General features: G+C 36.2%; 1 protein-coding gene across 1 annotated transcript in view; it reads right to left on the reverse strand.

Moving 5' to 3' along the window:
* MYH15 (myosin heavy chain 15) overlaps positions 1 to 20,275 on the reverse strand; it is a gene marked incomplete at its 5' end in the record, with an annotated part of 103,261 nt that overhangs the window by 39,187 nt on the left and 43,799 nt on the right. The window contains 12 exon segments of the mRNA XM_081078816.1: positions 2,022 to 2,112; positions 4,787 to 4,883; positions 4,886 to 4,934; positions 6,637 to 6,785; positions 6,788 to 6,809; positions 7,886 to 7,936; positions 7,940 to 8,113; positions 11,474 to 11,729; positions 15,323 to 15,459; positions 16,922 to 17,045; positions 17,961 to 18,046; positions 18,048 to 18,091. Coding sequence (XP_080934942.1) covers positions 2,022 to 2,112; positions 4,787 to 4,883; positions 4,886 to 4,934; positions 6,637 to 6,785; positions 6,788 to 6,809; positions 7,886 to 7,936; positions 7,940 to 8,113; positions 11,474 to 11,729; positions 15,323 to 15,459; positions 16,922 to 17,045; positions 17,961 to 18,046; positions 18,048 to 18,091 — 1,280 coding nt within the window.

Below are 20,275 nucleotides of genomic sequence, written 5' to 3' on the forward strand. Positions count from 1 at the left end.
ATCATACCAAATACGTAGGCTATCAGATCTGCAGTGAGGGCTGACAGAGTAAGTACTAAAATAATGTATAATTTCCACATCTAAGTAAACACTATCTTCTTCCAAGTAGTTATCTTGGGATCCAAAATCTTTATCCCAAACAATGCTGTTATTGGACCAAACATTTTTAAAACATTTCTTCAGAAATAATCTTCAGAGCATTTGTTTTTATCATCGAGGTAAGAAAATCAGTCTTTTGGATAAATTGAAATATGGGTGTTTTTTTCCTTTTTACTTTAGATAAAGTCAAGTGTCATTTGAAGACAAGCCTGCTGAATATGATACATAATTCCTTGGAGATAAGTATTGTGTCTGAAAACATGCCCATGTAGCGGTTTTCTTATTTGGCTCAAAATGTCTCAGAAGAAATTATCAGAACATGGTTGCAAAATTCTTTTGAGTAATAATTAATTACTGAGAAAAATATATAGTTCCAAAGGAAAATCATCCATTTGTATGCATATGTGAGCATTTAAAAGTATACATATATAGTATTTATATTATTTTATAACATGGTTATATAGTGTAAAGCCGTCACATAGTCTAAAACCTATAAATGGCGGCCCATTATCAATGTTTGGAAGCTACACATATCTACAAAACAGATTTTCAGCATAACTGCCTTCTAAGTACAAAGATTAATCATCATAAAAACATTAAATATCCACTCCTAGGTATCTATCCAGAGAAACCCAAAACTCCAATTCAAAAATCTGTATGCACTCCTATGTTTATTGCAGCACTATACACAATAGCGAAGACATGGAAACAACCGAAATGCCCATCGGTAGATGACTGGATTAAGAAACTGGTACATTTATACAATGGAGTATTACGCAGCCATAAAGAAGAAAAAAATCTTACCATTTGCAACAACATGGATGGACCTAGAGAACATTATGTTAAGTTAAATAAGTCAGACAGAGAAAGACAAGTACCATGTGATCTCACTTATATGTGGAATCTAAAGAAGAGAATAAGTGAATGAACTAATCAGCAACAGTTTTGGAGACAGAGGAAAAACTGAGGGTTGTTAGATGGGCGGGGGGGTGGGGGTAAGGAGGAAGGTGAGGGGATTAGAAAACAGTCGGTAACCACAAGATGGCCATGGGATTTCCAACTATAATTTTATATATATATATATATATATATATATATATATATATATATATATATATATATATATATAAAAGTCGTTATGGGGATGTTGGGTATAGCATAAAGAATATAATCAATAATATTGTAATAAATATGTATGGTGTCAGAGGGATACTAGATTTGTTGGGGTAAAAGATGGGAGAGCGTCTAGGAGCAGGGTGAAAAAGGTGAAGGGATTAAGAAGTGCAAATTGGTAGTTACAAAATAGTCATGGGGATGAAGGGTATAGCATAAGGAATATAGTCAGTAATATTATAATAACTATATATGGTATCAGATGGGTACTAGATTTATTGGAGTGATCATTTCGTAAGTTATACAAATGTCTAATCACTGTTATACACCTGAAACTAATATACTATTATATATCAACTGTAATTGAAAAATAAAACAATTATTTTAAAAAAAATTAAATAGCTAACACTGAATGCTTACCATGGATCAGGCACCTTGCTTACCACTTATACACACTGTTGTTGCATTTAATAATATTAGCTCAAAGGTTGTCAAGAGGATTAACAAGTGAAAAACTGTATGTCCAGGGTTTTAGCACAATGCCTGGTTCATGGCAAACATTCAACAAATCAGCTATTTGTTTTTATTATCTTCATAATAAGAAAACTTAAGCTTAAAAAAAGTAATTTTCCCCAGATTTACATATCTGTGGAATGCCAGTTCTACAACTTTTCAACCACTGCTCTTTTCTACCTCCGTGTGTAATTGGCTCAGGGTATGGATGACTCAGCAGAGCATTTGTCCCTAAATCACCAATACAACCCATGCATGGAAATGCAGCTACTCACAGGTGTTTGGTCAGTGATTATCTGAAGCTCTTCAACCATCTTCTGAAGCTGAGCCACCAGATCTTTCTCATTCTCCTCCTTGGAGTTCATCTGACTCGTTTCTAATTTTTTTCTATTTGGAAAAAGGTAGCAAGTGGATTTTTTTTTTTTTTCTGGGACAGGTATAATATTGTATACATTTGTATAACAGTTCTACAACTTTTTTTTTTTACTCAATAATACATTGGAGACTTTTCCCAAATTGCTTCATTTAAAAACTAACTGTGACATACAAGTCCATGATTTAGATATCGGTGGTTTATTTATCCATTTCCCCTTTAATAAGTACTTAGGTTTTCCCAATATTTTGCTTTTACACATAATGCTGTTCATACACGTGGCCCACTGTGTACAAGTGAGTGTTTCTATAGAATGGATACTGAGCAGCGAATTGCTGGGTCAGGTAAAGGCAGTATGTGCTTTAAAATATACAATTCTGCCCTTTGACCTCCACTAGCCATATGAGATTATTTCTCTACATTTATGCTTACTATTAGCATACTTCTACATTTTCCTAATCTGACAGAGCAGATTAGTGTGCCACTATTTGATTTGGAATGTCCTTGCTTATTAGTGATGACATCATCTTATCAACTATGGATTTAAAAATGTGCAATAAACCAAATGAGCAGCCTGGTGCCTGTGTCCCTTGCCCATTTTTCTATTAGGTTGTTTAACTATTGAATTATAGATTTCTTTTAACATTCTTGGTAATTTTTGATATCTGTTGCAACTATTTCCCCTACTTATAATTTGTCACAATTTCATATACACTGGCTTTTGCCACATAAATGTTTAAAATTTTGATGTAGTCAAATTTATTAAGATATTTCCTATATGTCTTTTTTGTGACTTATTCAAGATTTGACCTGCCAATTTCCTAAGACTTATCACCTAGTATATTGTCTTTTAATGGTTTGTGTTATTATTGCAGTAAGAACAGTTAACATATCTACCTTCTTAAATATTTAAGTCCACAATACAGCATTGTTAACTATAGGTACAATGTTGTACAGCAGATCTCCAGAACTTACTCCTCTTGCATAAATGAAATTCTATACCCATTGAACAGCAACTCCACTTTCCCTCTCCCTCCAACCCCTGGCTACCCCCATTCTACTCTCTGTTTCTGTGAGTTTGACTACTCAAATTTCAGATGCCTCAGATAAGTGGAATCATGTAGTATTTGTCCTTCTGTGACTGTCTTATTTTATTTAGCATAATGTTCTCCGGGTCCATCCATGTCGTCACATATGGCAGGATTTCCTTCTTTTTAAAGGCTAAATAATATTCCATTATATATAAACTACATATTTTCTTTATCTATTCATCCATCAATGGGCATTTAAGTTGTTTACAAATCTTGGCTATTGTGAATAATGCTACATCTTCTAATGGTTTTATAGCTTTGTTTTTCCTTTATGCAACTGGATTTTGTGTGTATGAATAGAGTGAGGTAGAAATTTAACTTTTACCTCAGAAAACGAATAGCTAATTATCTCAGCACCATTTATTAAGTGTATACTGTCTAGTCATCAATATTTTGAAATTCCATCTCATCATGTCCTAAGTTTCCATATACACATAGGCCGATTTAGAGAAAAGGTTTTACAATACAGTTATAACTTCCTGAAGATATGGATTTCTGAAACGCTAGAGCTCTTTGAGCTGTGGCCTATAAGGACATGGAGTATCATTTTCACTTTGCTGAGCTTAAACATAATCTTCAAAATTAAAGGCTAAGGAAACTCTATCATCATTTTGCCTTCCATTGTTCCATTACATTCATAAGGTTCCTTATTTCATCTTTCCCAAACACCTGTCAAATTCAGAAACTTAGTAGTAGAGTATTAATCAAGTCTGACCACAAGCATGTATAATGGGAACTCATGTCCACAAACAGGAAAACCAGAAGTTCACTTGACTCTCTCCATTTTCACTGTGGGGCCAAACGACCAATATTCTCCCAACTTCAACTTTTCCTTATTTTATTCTTGGACCTTACTGTTTTCCCTCTTATTTGATATAGTCCAAATAACTTGAAAATCCCTAATGGTTAGAAGGAATCCTAGCTAAACAGGGGAAGACAAAACGGACAAGGTGAGAAAGTCCATTCTCTGAGTTGTGAAACTAAACTGAGAGGGCCACCTTGCCCTGAGTTCCTTAGGCATCCATGTGAACTGAAGTTCCACTAATTTTGATTATATTATGTTTTGCTTTAGATTTTAAGGTTTAATATTTATATAGAAATTGTTTGACAAAGATAGTTATATAAATGTGAATAAAGTTATACCTGGCAATCAAGTATTTTTTTAAGTGATCAGAAGGTATATTGAATGTCATTCACATTAGGGTCAGTTTTCTATTTTGCTATTTTTACTTTTACACCATTGGTCTCATCATAAGTAAAAGAAGTGAGCCATTTTTATTTTTTGACTTGTAGCCTCAAATTCCAATAATTCACATCTCATATGCCTTACAGCTTTCATTCGCTAGTCAGATGCCTTCTCAGTTATATTCTTAGAATATGCATTCACTCTCTTTTCACAACTATATAATAAAGTCCAGCAAAAAAAAAAAAAAAAAGAAGAAGAAGAAAAAAAGAAAATTCCATTTGCTAGGGTTGGTATCCTCGCCTTCAGGTTTTGAGTTCTGGCCCTGGAATTATGGGGACAATTAACATGAGAAAGCTGTTCCTTCCAATATAAGGTCTCTGAGAATCTCCCTTCAACATAAAGGTGGCTTACTTTCTTAGCTTTTCAGCAAGCTGCAGCTGGCTGCTCTCCAGATATGCCAAACTCTCCTGGTTCAGCTTTAACTCGCCCTCCAGTTTGAGCTTTTCCCTTCACAGTTCATTTTTGCTTTTCTCTCCTGCTCAAGGGCACCCTCCAGATGACAAAAGGAGATATTTAGATAAATAAATAGGTAAAGTTTATACTTCACTAGATGTGTTTATTAACTATTTACTTTCTGGAAAACTAAAGAAAAATAGAAGCACAGAATCTGTAAATGATGCCCAACTATGTAGGTATTTTAAAATAAATATTGTATGCACAAATAGGGTAACAAAAAAGAATCTAGAAATCACAGTGATGGAAGAAAATTTTAGAGATTAAGGAATACACAGTCTGTTCTAGGGAAGAAACCAATAACAAATGGCTAGTGAGGCCTTATTTGATTGCTTTCTAGTGATGGGGTGCTCACTTTTCACATGGCAGCTCATTTCATGGGTGGATAAATCCATTTACACGGGAGTGCTTCTTCATAAGAAGCTGAGATAGTCTCTGGAAATTCTTCCCACAAGTCCAAGTTCTGTTCCCTGTAGCAACACGCAAATCTGTCTGCACAGCTGTCCTGAATCTCCCAACTCAGTACTGACCCTTTCCAACAAACACATCTCACAAGGCATGATGATTAGATTTTCTAGTCTGTAACATCATGTCACACTATAGTATCCCACCAAGGTGGTCAGAACATTCCAGTTTTGTCTGAATTAACTAAATAAAAATTAGAGATCTGTACATACGTAGACAGTTACAGCTAACCACCTAGACATATCATTGTTGCCAACAATGATATCAAGGTTAGTTTAACAGGAGGCTTGATAACAGTTACAATGTGGCTATTTTTTACATTGTTGTATTTACTTTTTAGCAATGGAAACTATTTCCTAGTAAAGAGCAAAATATATGAAATTTAAATGGGGGGAATAGGGAGAATTTCTAGAAGGTGTATGTAAAAAGCTAGAAGTAGATGAACTCCAAGAGAGAATGAGTATGTGTGTGTGCACTCATACACACACACACACACACACACACACACACACACACACACACACACACACACATACACCAATAAGTCCTCATATGGAGGCTTTGTGAGGTACTTAATCAGTGGAAATAAGAAGAGAACTGAGACAAATAATAGGTAATAGGGGAAACTGATAAGCATGACCTTTGCCAGCAATTTTATAAGGGCTTTTGGGATTAATAAGAGAATGAATGCATGTACTATGTCAGCTGGGGAGGGGAAAGGAAGAACAATGAAGCCATCCATTGAGGCGGGTCTGAAATGTCTTTATTTCCCAGGGTGTTTGGAGGCAGAACAAAGGTAGCATCTTTAGACTCTTACAAGTATTCCCCAATAGTGTATGTAGAACACTGCAGGCGACTTTCATATCTTTCAAGTATAAATGAACCTCAGCTCATCAGTGGAGACACAACAGGCCCCTAAACCAGTCTTCCAACACCAGTGTCAGATCGAGTACCAACATTTCTGTGGGGCAAATACCAGGTTCTGTGGGGAACAGTCAGCCACTTAGAACGCTAACCCTTTATGACTCTTCCCAATGTTCTCCTCCCACTGCCCAGGGTTGTATGAACGTTGCATTTAAGAACCGACAGATTATGTGCTGAGGCTTCTCTGTACTATCGTGGTTCAATGTGCATTGAAGGAAAAAAACTCTCTATTTCTAAGTAATGAGGGAAACAAACCATGTTACTAAGTTTTCCTGAAACTGTCAAGATAAATAAATAAAAATTAGAGATTTGTACATGTGTAGACTGATAGCTAAGCACCTGGACATATTACTTACCACATCCACATGCTGTTCCAGTTTCAACTTGGCTTTGCCCAGGTTGCTGAGTTTCTCCTCCTCTGTGTTCAGCTCATCTCGGGTCTGCCGACGGGCCTCCTGCAAAGCCCTGGCCGTTCTGTTCAGGTTGCTGATATCCTGATTTAGAGACCTACTTCCTCAGTCAAGTTCTTAACCTGTGGGAAGAAAACACAGCAGCTTCATTAGAGCTACCATTGGAAGATTAGGTGTAACACTAAGCGCCATCATCTCTCTTTTCTAGCACAAAAAAAATTGAACGAGCTGCCCAATTTGGTCATGAAGAACCAAAGTTAGCCAAATTCTTGATATATTTTTAAAAACTCTGAAGTCACTTTTTCTTCCGCACACACAAAGTGATCTGTTATCTGTCATGGTCAGGGAATGGGGTATTCCGGTTAATCAAATATCATCAGGATAGCTCATTGGATGGCCAATTTTTAGAGTGTCATATTATCATATAACAAGAATACCACTGAAGGTAATTTGGCCTTCTTTTGAGTATTCAGAGAGCATGTGTTCTTAATCATGTTGTGCCTCATATCCCAAGAAAATTGAGGTTAAAGAGTTCCAGCTGATAAACTATGCAAAAATGAAAGCTGGCTATCTCAGGCCCCCTTGCTTTTCCTGAAAGGGAACCAATGGCACAAGAGTGGCTATTTAATCATCTGCCAAAATTACACAATTAATTAGTGTTATTCTGGAGACTAGTTGTTTATCAGAAGTCTGATACGGAGTCTTCAGCTAACTTCAATCCATACACAGAAGTGCAAGTTAACACCCTCAGCTAAAACGAGCAGAATGTCAAAGTTCTTAACTGGAATTAAAGTGACATCTTCAAGGTCAAACTCCACATCAATGACAGAACTGGAGATTCAGACACATCCCAAATTACCTTTTGGTAAACTGCATCATGCTTGCTCTCCTTCCAAAAGAGGGACATTTAGAGGCCCAATGAAACCATTTTGCTCTATTAGATTTCTGATGCGATAAGATTAGAACAAATGAAAATGTTTCATTTGGGAGATTAAGTGAGGTTGCATAAATCGAGTTGGAAATTTGAATTGGGACAGCACAGTTCATCAGACCATTTCATGCCATTTCTGACTCCCCAGTGCTGTCAAGTTTGCAGACCACTGTGTTAGTTAATTTAAAAAGAGCCAGTCTGGTACTGTAGCCTGATTGGGAGCAGCATTCAGGCATCTAGGTCTTCCTGACTTTACAGAAGAAGTACCCTGTGCTCTGCAGCATGCTTCGCGAATATTGTTTCCAGGTCATCGATTTCTTACTTCAACTCAGAACATTCATCTTCAAGTTTCCGCCCCCTGGCAGTCAGCTCAGAATTTATCTCCTCTTCTTCCTCCACCCACACAGACAGCGCCTTGACTTTGGCCTCCAGCTGTATCTTGGATTTAATCAGCGATTCGCACTGCTCTTCAACATTTGCCAGGATCTCTTGCTCCTGCCATGATGAGGAGAAAATTGTTGCCAACAGCTGGAAGTAATTTATCAGCTAGGCGAAAATGCTGCTTAACACTAGCAAAGAGATAATTGTCTGCCCTTTGCCCAGCACATTCACCTACCTTCTTTCCTAAGCAGTTGAAATAATATTCCCAGTTCCCTGATCTTATTGTTGATCAGTAGAGTAGGTACTTGTGTTTGGAGGAGCTTTCAATCTTTCAGGCCATTCAGTGGATTAGATTACCTCTTCTAAGGCACTTAATAGAATCCTGGGGGCCTGAAAGAGCTAACAACAGGTCTCCAAAAATCAGGGGTGCACTACTTAAATCACAGCTTCTGGAAGCATCCACGTGGGCAAAGAGTTTGAAGTTTATACCTGCTCAGAATATGGTCTTTTAAGAGAGCAGTGTTCCCTCAGACAATAGAATACATTATAATCACCATGATGTATTTGGTTAATATATAGCTCTCTTCTAATAAAGAGAGCTGAACTGTAGATTTTTTTTATTCATAGGCTAAATTTAGAATTCATAAGTTTATTTGCAAGTCACTAACTAAATTTCACTATTATTTCCATCTAAAGTCTTTTCCTCAGTGATTCTGCCAGCAGCGAATTCCACAAGTTATACACCAAGAGCATAAAACACTCTTTCCTTTTCTCCTTTCAAATGTACTATCTCCAACTCTCACTGAGTTGCCCATTGCTCCTGTGTTATGGGTAAAGTAAAAAACGAAGGGGTCAATTTATTTTTTTGCTACAGAAGCACCTTTTATAACTTTGAACCCCTCTCACTTGTCTCCACTAGAAGCTACCGTGTTACCCGGGAAATAAGACCTAGCCAGACCATCAGCTCTAATGTGTCTTTTGGAGCAAAAATTAATATAAGACCGGATATTATATTATATCACATCATATATCATATCATATCATATCATATCATATCATATCATATCATATCATATTAAAGACTCAGTCTTATAGTAAAATAAGACCAGGTCTTATATTAATTTTTACTCCAAAAGACACATTAGATCTAATGGTCTGGCTAGGTCTTATTTTGGGGGAAACATGGAAAATGAGACCTCTCATTTGTGAGCAAGTTCTTAATTACTGCAGGTCTTGTCATAACACAACATCACACACAGCTCCATCTTCCATCTCTAGACCTTATTCATCATCTGAAATATTCTAGTTTGGGCAATTTATTAACTATGTACCTATTTGCCTTGTTTAAGTTGTTTTAGCTACTTAGATTAAGAGCGTAAAAGGGCAAAAATTCAGGCTATTTGTTCATGACTAACTCCTAGCAAAGAGAAGCCCAACAAATGGAGCTCAAAAAGGCAGATAAGGGACGTATAGTATAGTAAATCTCCAACATCAGTGAGGACCAAAAGAGAAGGGGTAAATTAAAAACAAACAAAAATGTCAAAGCAGGAAGGGTCCATCAAATCAGAGAACCTTCCAATGTTTGGGAAATAATGGGCACACCTGATCTTCATTCACCGCAGGGTGATGAGCAGAACAGTTATCTGCTCTATTCCATTCAGCTTGTGTACAGGACTTGTCCCCATCACTGAATGGATAGTCAAATTGACAAAACTTGATCCCTTCCTTAAATGTGATGGTAGGACTTGGGGACCAATTGAACAATGGTGTGGCAGTTGAAGAGTAGAAACATCCTGTCCCCAATGGTAGCTGTTCTCTCATGTACTCACCGTGTTAATTGGCAAGGGTTCTGAGTTCTGTTGGCATTTTAAGTGAATGATTTTAAAAGGATTCTGTTTCCTTGATCCCTACTGTGTTGTGTCCCTTAAAAATAAACAATAAAATATTTCATAGCTCTGTCAACGTTTTAAATCACTGTTACAGTTTGAACTCATCTCACACTTCCTGGTTTTGCTCTGGGATTGGCTTCTGCACGTTTCCCATGCTCGCCTCACTAATCTTTGATCATGTATCCTAGGTTTTGACCCACCACCCTCTGCACAAGTTGGGTCCACTTCTGTCTCCCATGTCAGCCCAGGTAGCACTGGCCACTCTCTCTGTCAATAGGAAGAATGACGGAAACTAGGAGGCCAGGTCTCATCCAAAGCTATCTCTCCCCTAAGCCACATAACACATGACATTACAAACTGTGATTCTCACAGTATGGATCTTAAAGTAGGTTTGGAGGGGGGCCCAAGAATTGGTATTTCTAACAAGCATCTCAGAAAGCTGATACAGTCTAAACATTCTACATATTCTAAAGTTCTAGAATCACTGCTATGTTAAATATGTGTCAGAAATGTGTTTCTGGGTGTAAATTCTTATGTAAAATATGGCCTCCTGGAACACTGATGGACAGCACAACCCCAAAATAAAATAATTTGGGCCAGTCTGAAATTACTAAATTTTCTGTTTTCAATACATTCAGAAAGCAGGAAAAACTGTTTTATTTATATAATTATATTTGAGCCCAGTATTTTTTAACTTAGCAGTGTTCTAAGTTGTTGGAGAACAAAATAAAGGTGGATACAATCCCATCCATGCCTTTAGGATGTTTGGGAATAACAGTAGTCCTGGTGACTAGAGAGAAGGAATGTGGAAAGGAGTGAGAAATGGCACATTGGCATCAGATTGGAGATGGAGGTTCGAACACAAAGGCCAAGGGTTTGGAGCTTATAATACACATACTGCAGGATCTGAAGCTTGTTAGCAGGGAAGCAACATGACGTTTGTCTAAGACAATGGTTCACAAAATGGGCTGAATGTCAGAATCAGCCATACAGGTTATTTGGACCCACACAGGGTCTGCTTAATCAACATATCTGAGCGTGGGGTCTAGGAATCTTTCTTTTTATTTTAATGCTTCCCAAATGATTTTGATGCAAATCCAAAGTTGAGAACTACTGTTTTGAGGACTAAACTGATTAGGAATGTTGATTTGGATAAGGGAAGGAGGAAGTAGGGATACCAAAATCAGGTAAACCAACCAGGAGCATACTACAATAAACTTGAAGATCTCAGTAAAGCTTTTCTCAGGACTTATTAAAATCCTGTGCTCTGATTTGCTAATACATCATGGGCTAGGTACAGAATTTAAATTAAAACCCAGAGCTTCCTGGCACCCATGACAGATGATGGTGCTTTAATATAGTTAAAGCCATCTAAGAGTTTGTCTCTTTTTCAAAGACATCCTGTCAATGAAATCACTTCTCTGTGTTACAGGATGTCCCTTTAACTGTTTCCATTGTCTATGCTTGATGAAATTGTATAGTATTTGAAAAGCACATGCTCTATTATTTTCAAGTCAACCCTGCCTGCAAAACAGGGAATCTAATTAAAAACTTGATTTGAAGAACCAATGGTGGGGCCACTCACAGCCTGCAGCTGAAGAAACAGGTCATTCTTTTCCCAAATAAGGGAGACTTGTTTTGCTTTCAGTTCCTCCTTCGTAGATTCGGATTTCTCCAAGGCTTTTTGCAGTTGCACAGATTCTTCCTTCAGCCCAACTACCTCCTTTCCCATCCTGGCAGATTTAACAAGAGGCTTGATCTTGAAGAATAGCCTCATCCAGGGCCAGTCCTTCACAGCCATGAAAGCTCTTATATTCCATTGGATCAAAAGAAGTATGTCCCTGCATCAAGAGAGAAAAAAAAGAAAAGCAAGTAAACCCAGACAATAAGAGAGTTATTTTCCAAATTAAGATTCTTAATAAGCACATCATTTTAGGAGTCCTTATGAATTCTCATCAGTCTTCAAAGCACTTCTACATCTGGGCTCTCATTTGATTCTGACAAAAGCCCGATGTGGGACTTCTGAGGCTGGCAACGTTGTAGATTCGATATCCAGAAAACGCTCTCATCACAAATAGCCTTTAAATGAGAGCTGAGCCTGAAAAGGAGTGAGAAATAACGAGTGAGCTAAAATTCTGAGCAATAAGTGAATGCATATACAGCTTGGCCATCTTCATGGAAAAACAGAGGATAGTCTTGGTGTTGTAGGAGTTTGCATTTTTAAGTCCACATGGATAAAGAGACGGGATGAGATCGTCAAAGAATTTCACCCTTAATGAAAATAAAAATTAAAAAATTCACCCACTGGCACAGAGAAATGTCAAAGAGAAGTATATCTGATTTGTTCTGAGCTTAGAGTGAAGAAAAACATCCTACTGTAGGAATTTTTTTTTTTTTAACATGAACCAGCACCACAGGAATGTTTGAAGTTTATATTACCTGATTAGTACAGAAATACACAAGGAATTAGCATGATCTTTTTTTACACTGGTAATAAATACCCTTAGGGCCCTTCGGGAGGGAAAACATAAAACTGCACTGAAGGAAACACCCTAATATCAAGCACCAGAGATTCTCTTAGATAAATCCCCTCTGATGATGAGCTTATAATTCAAAATTATAAAACATATTTAAAAAATCAACCATCAGTGAGGGTGAGCACCTACAATAAAAATGTGATTAAATTCCCAAGAATTTCAGATAATTGAACAATCTTGTGGAAACCATAAAAATAATTGTTAAAAATTATTAAAGGCATAAAGGAAAAAATTGAAAAGCAAGAAAAAATGATCGACGATGATAAAAGGGCAGATAGGTTTGAAAGAGAAACAAATAAAGTGTCTAAACTGAAAAGTATGGTCACTGAAATCAGACATTCAGTAGAAGAATTAAGCAGCTGATTAAACACACTGAAAAAAATTGTGAATTGAGAAAATAAATCCAAAGACAGTGGAAGAAAGGTAAGAATAACAATGAGATCAGAAACTAGAAAACAAAAACAAAAAAAAAAGAAAATGAAAAAAGTCGTTATTACTAAACATCTGATGTGAATGATGAATAAAAAGAAGAGAAGGCACAAATAAACAATACCAGGAATGCTAATAGTCTAGGGTTATAATAATCTAGAATTGTGCTCTAGAAAAAACATTAGGTATATTAGAGGTTAAAAATCATAATCTAGCAAATTGGAAAGTTTTTAAAAAATGTAAAGTTCCTTTTTTTGAAAAAATGAAAACTTATCTAAACACATTCAAGAAGAAATAAATCTCAATACATCTAGAACTATTAAATAAATTGAATTAAAATTGTAAAATATCACAAAAGAAACACCAGGTCTTGATTGTTTTATAGGCAAATTTTACCAAACATTCAAAGAATAATCACAATGAATTGTTTCATGTTTTGAAAAGATGAAACACTCCTCAACTCTTTTATTAGGTTAAGGTAACATTGATCCAAGTCAGATAACACAGCAAGAGAAAAGAAAATTACAAGCCAAACTTACTCATAAACATTGATGTAAACATCCTCATAATAATACATCAGTGTTTAAAAAAGGTAATATTTCATAAACAAGGTAGGCATTTTGTTAAAAATCCATTAATATAATTCAACATATTTATAGGTTAATGGAGAAAAACCATGTGATTATTTCAGTTGATGCAGAAAAAGAATTCAACCATTTCCTGATAAAAGTAAGATGGAAGCAATGTTCTCCATACAATATATTGTATCTAGAAACAAACAAAGAACAAACTATAGAAAACGTCATTTTAGGGAAATGATAGCTTCCCCCAAAGTCAGAAATATGACAAAGTTTGGCAAAAGATTTTGAAGTATGAAATACCACAAGTTGGTGGGAAACAGAGCAATGGGAAGAGTAAATTGGAAAGCATTTTGACAATATTTCATAATGTTGAAGGTGTGTATAGCCTAAAACTGCTATCCACAAAGTATCAGCATGGACCGGCATTTTGAGTAACAGTATCCTTAGGAAACTTACATATGTTCAGGAGGAGACATTTATAAAACTGTCACTGCAGAACTGTTTGTAATAGAAAAAAACTGCAAATTTACTTGAAATGGAAACTGGAGAAATTGTTATATACGCATGCAATGGAATAAAACACAGCAGTTAAAATCAATAACCTAGCACTAGATTTATTAGCATTAAAAAAACTTCAAAGCTAATACTGAATGTAAAGAACAAATTTCAGGATAACACATAGTGAATATTATTTATGTGAAAACTAAAAACATGAAAAAGCAAGTCACCTTTTAAGGATATCTGCATAGCTATATATCTCCATATCTTTACAGAATTTGGATCAAAGGAGAAATATTCAAGTGGCTTCACATTGTTAATTTATTTTTTTAAGTTGTGAGCAATTACAGAAAAATTGTTAAGAATTAATGCACTTTGATGAGTGCATATGACAATATTTTCTGTATTTTTGTGTTTGAAATATTTCATAATAATTTTTAGAAGTCATCATATGATTTAGAAAGAATGGATAGTTTAGAGATAAAGAATGTGAAGTACGGATAAATTAAGGGTCTTACCCAAGTTATACAGCTTACCCAAGCTAGAAGCCATGTCCCGTGATCCCCAAATTCCCATTAACTCCCATACCACACTGAGCACTATATGAGGGTCACAGAAGACTCAGAGATGTTGTTCTAATATCTCTGACATCATCATATAATGATCTTTTTCTTCTTCAGATTAACAGAAGGAATTAACAGATTGTTTATTAAGCAAGTTATACCAAGTGCTCTGGACTTCTCTCCTGAAGGTAAACTATGCCACAGGAAAAGTACATATCACAACGGCAGAGTCTCTTGCTCACAGCCCCTTTGTTTGGAGATTTTACTAGCTTGCTTTGAATGAGTCTGTTAAAGAACAGACAAAACCTACACCTAAGTGTCCAAATGTGATAATAAATGTCCTAGAGAACCTGCCAGAAATTAAATGAGAGAATTATGGTTACATGTCACCAAGAGCCACAGTTTCTGACCCGGGGGAAGTTGTGAAGTGGTCAGAACACCTCCACACTTGGCAGCAAACTTTCCCGCATAGAGGTTGCTAGCGGATGCGTGCAGACCCTTCCAGGTCTGCTTCTGTTAGGTGTTGTGAGCCATGTCACCCTCAGAGATGGGTCACGTCACCCCCACTTCTCTGACTGTAAGGAATTCTTCCAAAGGGAAAGCTTAGAAACAATGCAAGAAACATATGAATTATGCTTATACTTGGTTGGGTAAGGCAATAAAAACCCATTGTACTCTGGTGTTCCATGATTTCAATTTTTTTAAGTAAGTCTGAGCCTAAGCAGAGGAGGCAGCGCTTTACCTTGATAAGGCAATGAGGTAAGATTACACTGACTGAGGCACAGCGGTACCCTAGCAATGGAAATGCAGGAAAGGGGTACCATACCTCTCTGCCAGAATCCTCTGGAATTTGATTCGCATCAGTTTGCCCGGTCCTCTGGCTTGGAACAATGTGAAGACTTTAGATAGTCTTTCATCTTTTATTGTTTCCAGTTGGCCCAGAAAGCCAGCTTTGAAAAACATCTAAAAGAAATAAGTCAGATGTTAGTTCCAGTCACAATGGGTATTCAGTAAATGTCTGTTAAATGACCCTATGAGCAATTGATTTATCAGTTCTATTTCTTAAATTTCTTTGAATATTATTTATAAGATGTACATTTTAGAAAGTTTGGTTTCATAAGTTTTAAGATTACAAAATATTTTATGTAATGCTTAGGTTTTATTGGTTCTTTAAGAACTTAGACTATCTGCTCTCTTATCTATTGATAATGTCTAGGTTGTCTCAGGAACTTGGTTTAAGATAGGCCCAGGCAAAGTTCCACAAACTTTTTCTGTAAATAACCAGACAGTAAATATTTTTAGGCTTTATGGGCCACAGAGAGTCTTCGTAGACTCTTCTTCTTTTTCTTAAACAGCGCTTTAAAATTGGAAAACCATTTTCAGCAAGTGGGTCATACAAAAAAAAAAATAGGCCACAGAAATGGCCCTTAGTACATAGTTTGCTGACCTCTGCTCTAAAGAAAGACATTTTTGGCTAGGCATTAAAGGATTTGATAATCATTAGGAATGGCCAAGATGAGGTGAGTGAAGTACCTAAGGCACAAATTTTAAGAAGGCCATCACTGTTGGGGCTGTTCAAGTCAGCACTTGCATAACCCTAAGAGTGCCTTCTTAAATGTTGTGCCTTAGGAGACTCACTCACCTTGTGCTAATCCCGGTCTAGATGAGTAATATACACAAAAATAACTAAACAAGGAACCAAGGCACCAGTAGTGAAAATCAGCAGAAACAACAAACAGTGGAAACAGACTGTGTGGAAGAAAAATAACATGTTTTAATCACATCCTACAGAGTTCTTTTCCTATAAGCTCTTCATCCAAGGCCTTCCAATTCTCCAAATCATTTAGTATTTAAAGTGTTGTTAGGAAAAACCTGATAAAACCAAATCTATTAGTCAGAAGTTTCCCAAAATATGTGGTTCCTACCAAGATCATCAAAGAAGAAGCAGAATCCCATTTGAAGAAGTTAACTTTGGATTACTTTTTGGATAGTGGCGTTGACCTTAAAGTTTTTAATTACTCAGATAATTTTCTAGAATTAATTCCCTAAAATAGTACTTGTGACTGAATCAGATCACATACAGACAAGTTCACTCCGGCAAATTGAGTCACCTTTTTCTATCTCTGGTATATATAAACATTTTTTAACACACTAACGTTGATTCAGTATTTTATATCTAGGCAGAAACTTGTGTAGATGAATATTTATAAAAATGTAAATGTAGTCAAGACTGAGGTTTAAGAAGCACTGAATTTTCTCTCTCAAATAGCATGAAAGTTTCTACTTTCAATTGAGCTCTTTTGTATTATTTGTGGTCACAAGGGCTGTGACATGCCTTGTAATTGAACTTTTCATAGGTATTTTAAGATACACATTCTTTCTTCCCACTCTTCTCCAAATGCATTCTTTGTAGTGTTCTGGTTACCTTAGTGATTCCCAAGCGGTACCGGTTATGGTCTATCTCCAAGGAGCCAAGTAATTCTTCAGCTGCTTTTCTGCTGCTCATAAACTTGCTCCTTGGACAGGCCTTCAGGTTCAGAATGCAGTACCTAATTTAAAATAGGTAACGAATAAATTCTTGGGTCGGGGTCATATGATTCAAAAAAGAGTAATCTGGTCAAATAAGGTAAAAGGAGATACAGACTTCTATCTCCAATAAATATGTTCAATTTTCACAAAACTTTTGGCAATAATAATGAGGATACATGCAACAATTTCTTAGTTTGGTAAAACAGTTTACACTTTTCATAGTATTTTAGCGACAACCTCGTTTGACTCTCTGATTGTTTAGGGAGAAAGGGAGAGATTGGGAGCAGCAAAAGAGGGAGAGGAAGTCTTAGGTACAGATAAGAAAATGAAAAGCAGAGACCATAAATTCCAAGATTCCTTCACCCAGTGGTAAGCCGGTGGAAAACTAGAAATATGCCTCTTAATTCTGGGACAGGTACTCTATTTACTCATTTACTCATTTACTCTATTTACTCTATTTACTACCATAGTTTGCTCATATTTGCTTGATGACCTATAATTTATCCTTTTGGAATTCAGGAAGTAGAAAGCAAAGATGCCTCTCCTTTTTCCTTCCACAAACTCTGCTGGCTTCCTTCCTTTCACATGTTTGCTAGTTAAGAAAAAGCGTACTTGGATGGTAGTTATAATTAAGTACACACAGACACCATTTCAGAGATTCAATTCAGCCTCCATATCTTTCTTCTGTATATATTTCTTCTTCGCGTGGATCTATTATCCATTAGTAGAGATTTAAAGATATTACAGCTACATAGATGTTGAATTTAAGAGGAAATAATAATGGAACTCTGTCATCATATATCTCACCACCACCAAATCACATCGGTTTGTATTCTGGAGGACATCAACCAAAAAATACATGCTTAAACACTCAGAAAGAGAGGAAAACAGAATGGAGTGTCTCAGGTGTCTTGGGTCCTGGGATGTGTGTTTACCTTTGTTTAACATCAGCATACAGCAGTTGTTTTGGAAAATCTTCATGGCATATTCTAATCCCTTCCAAGACACCATCACAGTGCAGTTCTACAGTGCAGTTGCTGTAGAACCAAGTAAGGGTCCATTACACCTGAAGAAAAAAGGTCACTTTGAATCTGTGTCAGAAAAAAAATTATTACCTTAAGGTTTTTTTTGTCCTAATTGCTGCATCTTTTGATTCAAAGAGTTAGAATTTGTGTTTTCTACATGATAGGCACTAAATAGTCCACTCATTCCCAGCCTGACGGCACTCAACAGTATCCATCAACTTACGTGGGAGTCTTCAAGTAGAATTTACTTGAATTTCCTTTAACAGAGAACAAACCCTTTAGTTTGCTGTTAGTCAAGATTTTATAAGCAAATACTTCTGGAAGAAGAAAAAAAATACAGTTTTGCTAGAATGCAAATGTCTGGTATCATATTTATTTACCAGCCAAACACCAGCTAGAAAGAGAAATAAGAATTCAAAAGGAAACTGCCACCTCTAAGTAGGGGAAAGGGATTACAAAAAGGAGGAATTAAAAGAAAGAATAAGATGGCACAACAACAAAATTCCATTTACTCTATTGCCTTAGGAAAGACTGGACAACATTCCAGCCTATATTCAGCACCTAAGTTTTATTCTATAGTATAAGCATTCTCTTATCACCTCCTCTTTCATCAAAAGAAACACCTCTATAGCAGTCATCTCTAATAGAAGCCTTTGAAAAACCATCGAAGAAACCACTGAATCTGGCTCTCAGCAAGTCTTCTGGAAGAATTCGAGCAGCATTCTCCCTAACACAAAACCCTACTTTAGTGTTATAAGAAAAATGGAAATGAGATGACTCGGCCTGTGCCCAGAGTCACAGCAATGAACTCTAAGCCATACACTCATATTCCTGTACTCTAATCCCTTTCATAAACAGAAACATGATACATAAGAAGTGGCAAAAGTGAGGTCCTAAGACACTTTAAAAATAGAGCACACTCATTCCCTTTAAGTACATGTGAAGAGCTGTTTTGACTAGATCATGAAGCGTTTCTTATAATTTTGTCTTGTGACTTAAGAAAACAAAAAACAAAGTCCTGCTGAAATCAGAGCTGACTCCATGGGAGGCAACTCTAATAGGTATCAGAATTACTCCAAAATAGAGGCAGCTAATTAGATTCCTTGCTAGATGGAAGCAATGTCCCTAAATGCATTCAGAAACCCAGCTGATAAGAAACAATGAGGCAAAAATATACAGCGTGAATGAGCATGAAATGTTTGCTTTGCAAAACCTCAAACTGCAGCATCATTGTTTAGCATCATACTTTCCTAAAATAGGTCACAGACTGTCAAGATCGGGGCCTTAATTATAGGAGGTTAATAAAAATGCAAGATACTACAGAACCTTGGAAATCAGAATCAGCAACATCTGGCTATATATTTCAAGGGTGATTAGTGCTCTGAAGACATAAGTGCTTGTCAAATACACAACTTTGAGGCTGACAGCCTCCAACCAAGCTCAATAGAAACTTGTAATTCCAGCCAGAAGGCTAGGAATTTCTAAACCCATGATATAGGAAAAGCAAGCCATGGAGGTAATGCCAGTAAAAACTTTGTTTTGACAATTAAAGGCATAAATATAAATAATAATTCACCACCACCACCTACCTATCTCATCATTCCTCTACTCATCAAAAACAATCTACTCATCAAAAAGTACACTACAATAAGCCACGACATGTGAACAACCTAAGTATCCATCAACAGATGAGTGGATGAAGAAGTTGTAGTATATATATATATATATATATATATATATATATATATATATATATATATATAGTGGAATATTATTCAGCCATAAAAGGAGGAAATCCATATATAACAACATGGATGGGCATTGTGCTAAGTAAAATAAGTCAGAGAAAGACAAATACCATATGACATCACTTATATATGGAATCTTAAAAAGAGAAAAAATATACCACCAAACTCATAGAAAAAGAGACAAGATTTGAAGTTACCACTGGTGGGGATTGGGATGCTGAAAAACTGGAAGAAAGTGGCCCAAAAATACAAACTTTCAGCTATAAAATAGATAAATACTAGGGGTACATATACAACATAATGACTGTAGCTAACACTCTTGTATGGTATATATGAAAATTATTAAGAGGGTAAATTCTAAGAGTTCTTATCATAAGAAAATAACTTTTTTTTCTTAATTTGTTTTGTACCTATATGAGATGATGGATGTTAACTAAGCTTATGGCAATCATCCCATGATATCTATAAGTCAAATCA

The sequence above is a fragment of the Rhinolophus hipposideros genome (assembly GCF_964194185.1).
Source record: "Rhinolophus hipposideros genome assembly, chromosome: 2".
Lineage (NCBI taxonomy): Eukaryota > Metazoa > Chordata > Mammalia > Chiroptera > Rhinolophidae > Rhinolophus > Rhinolophus hipposideros.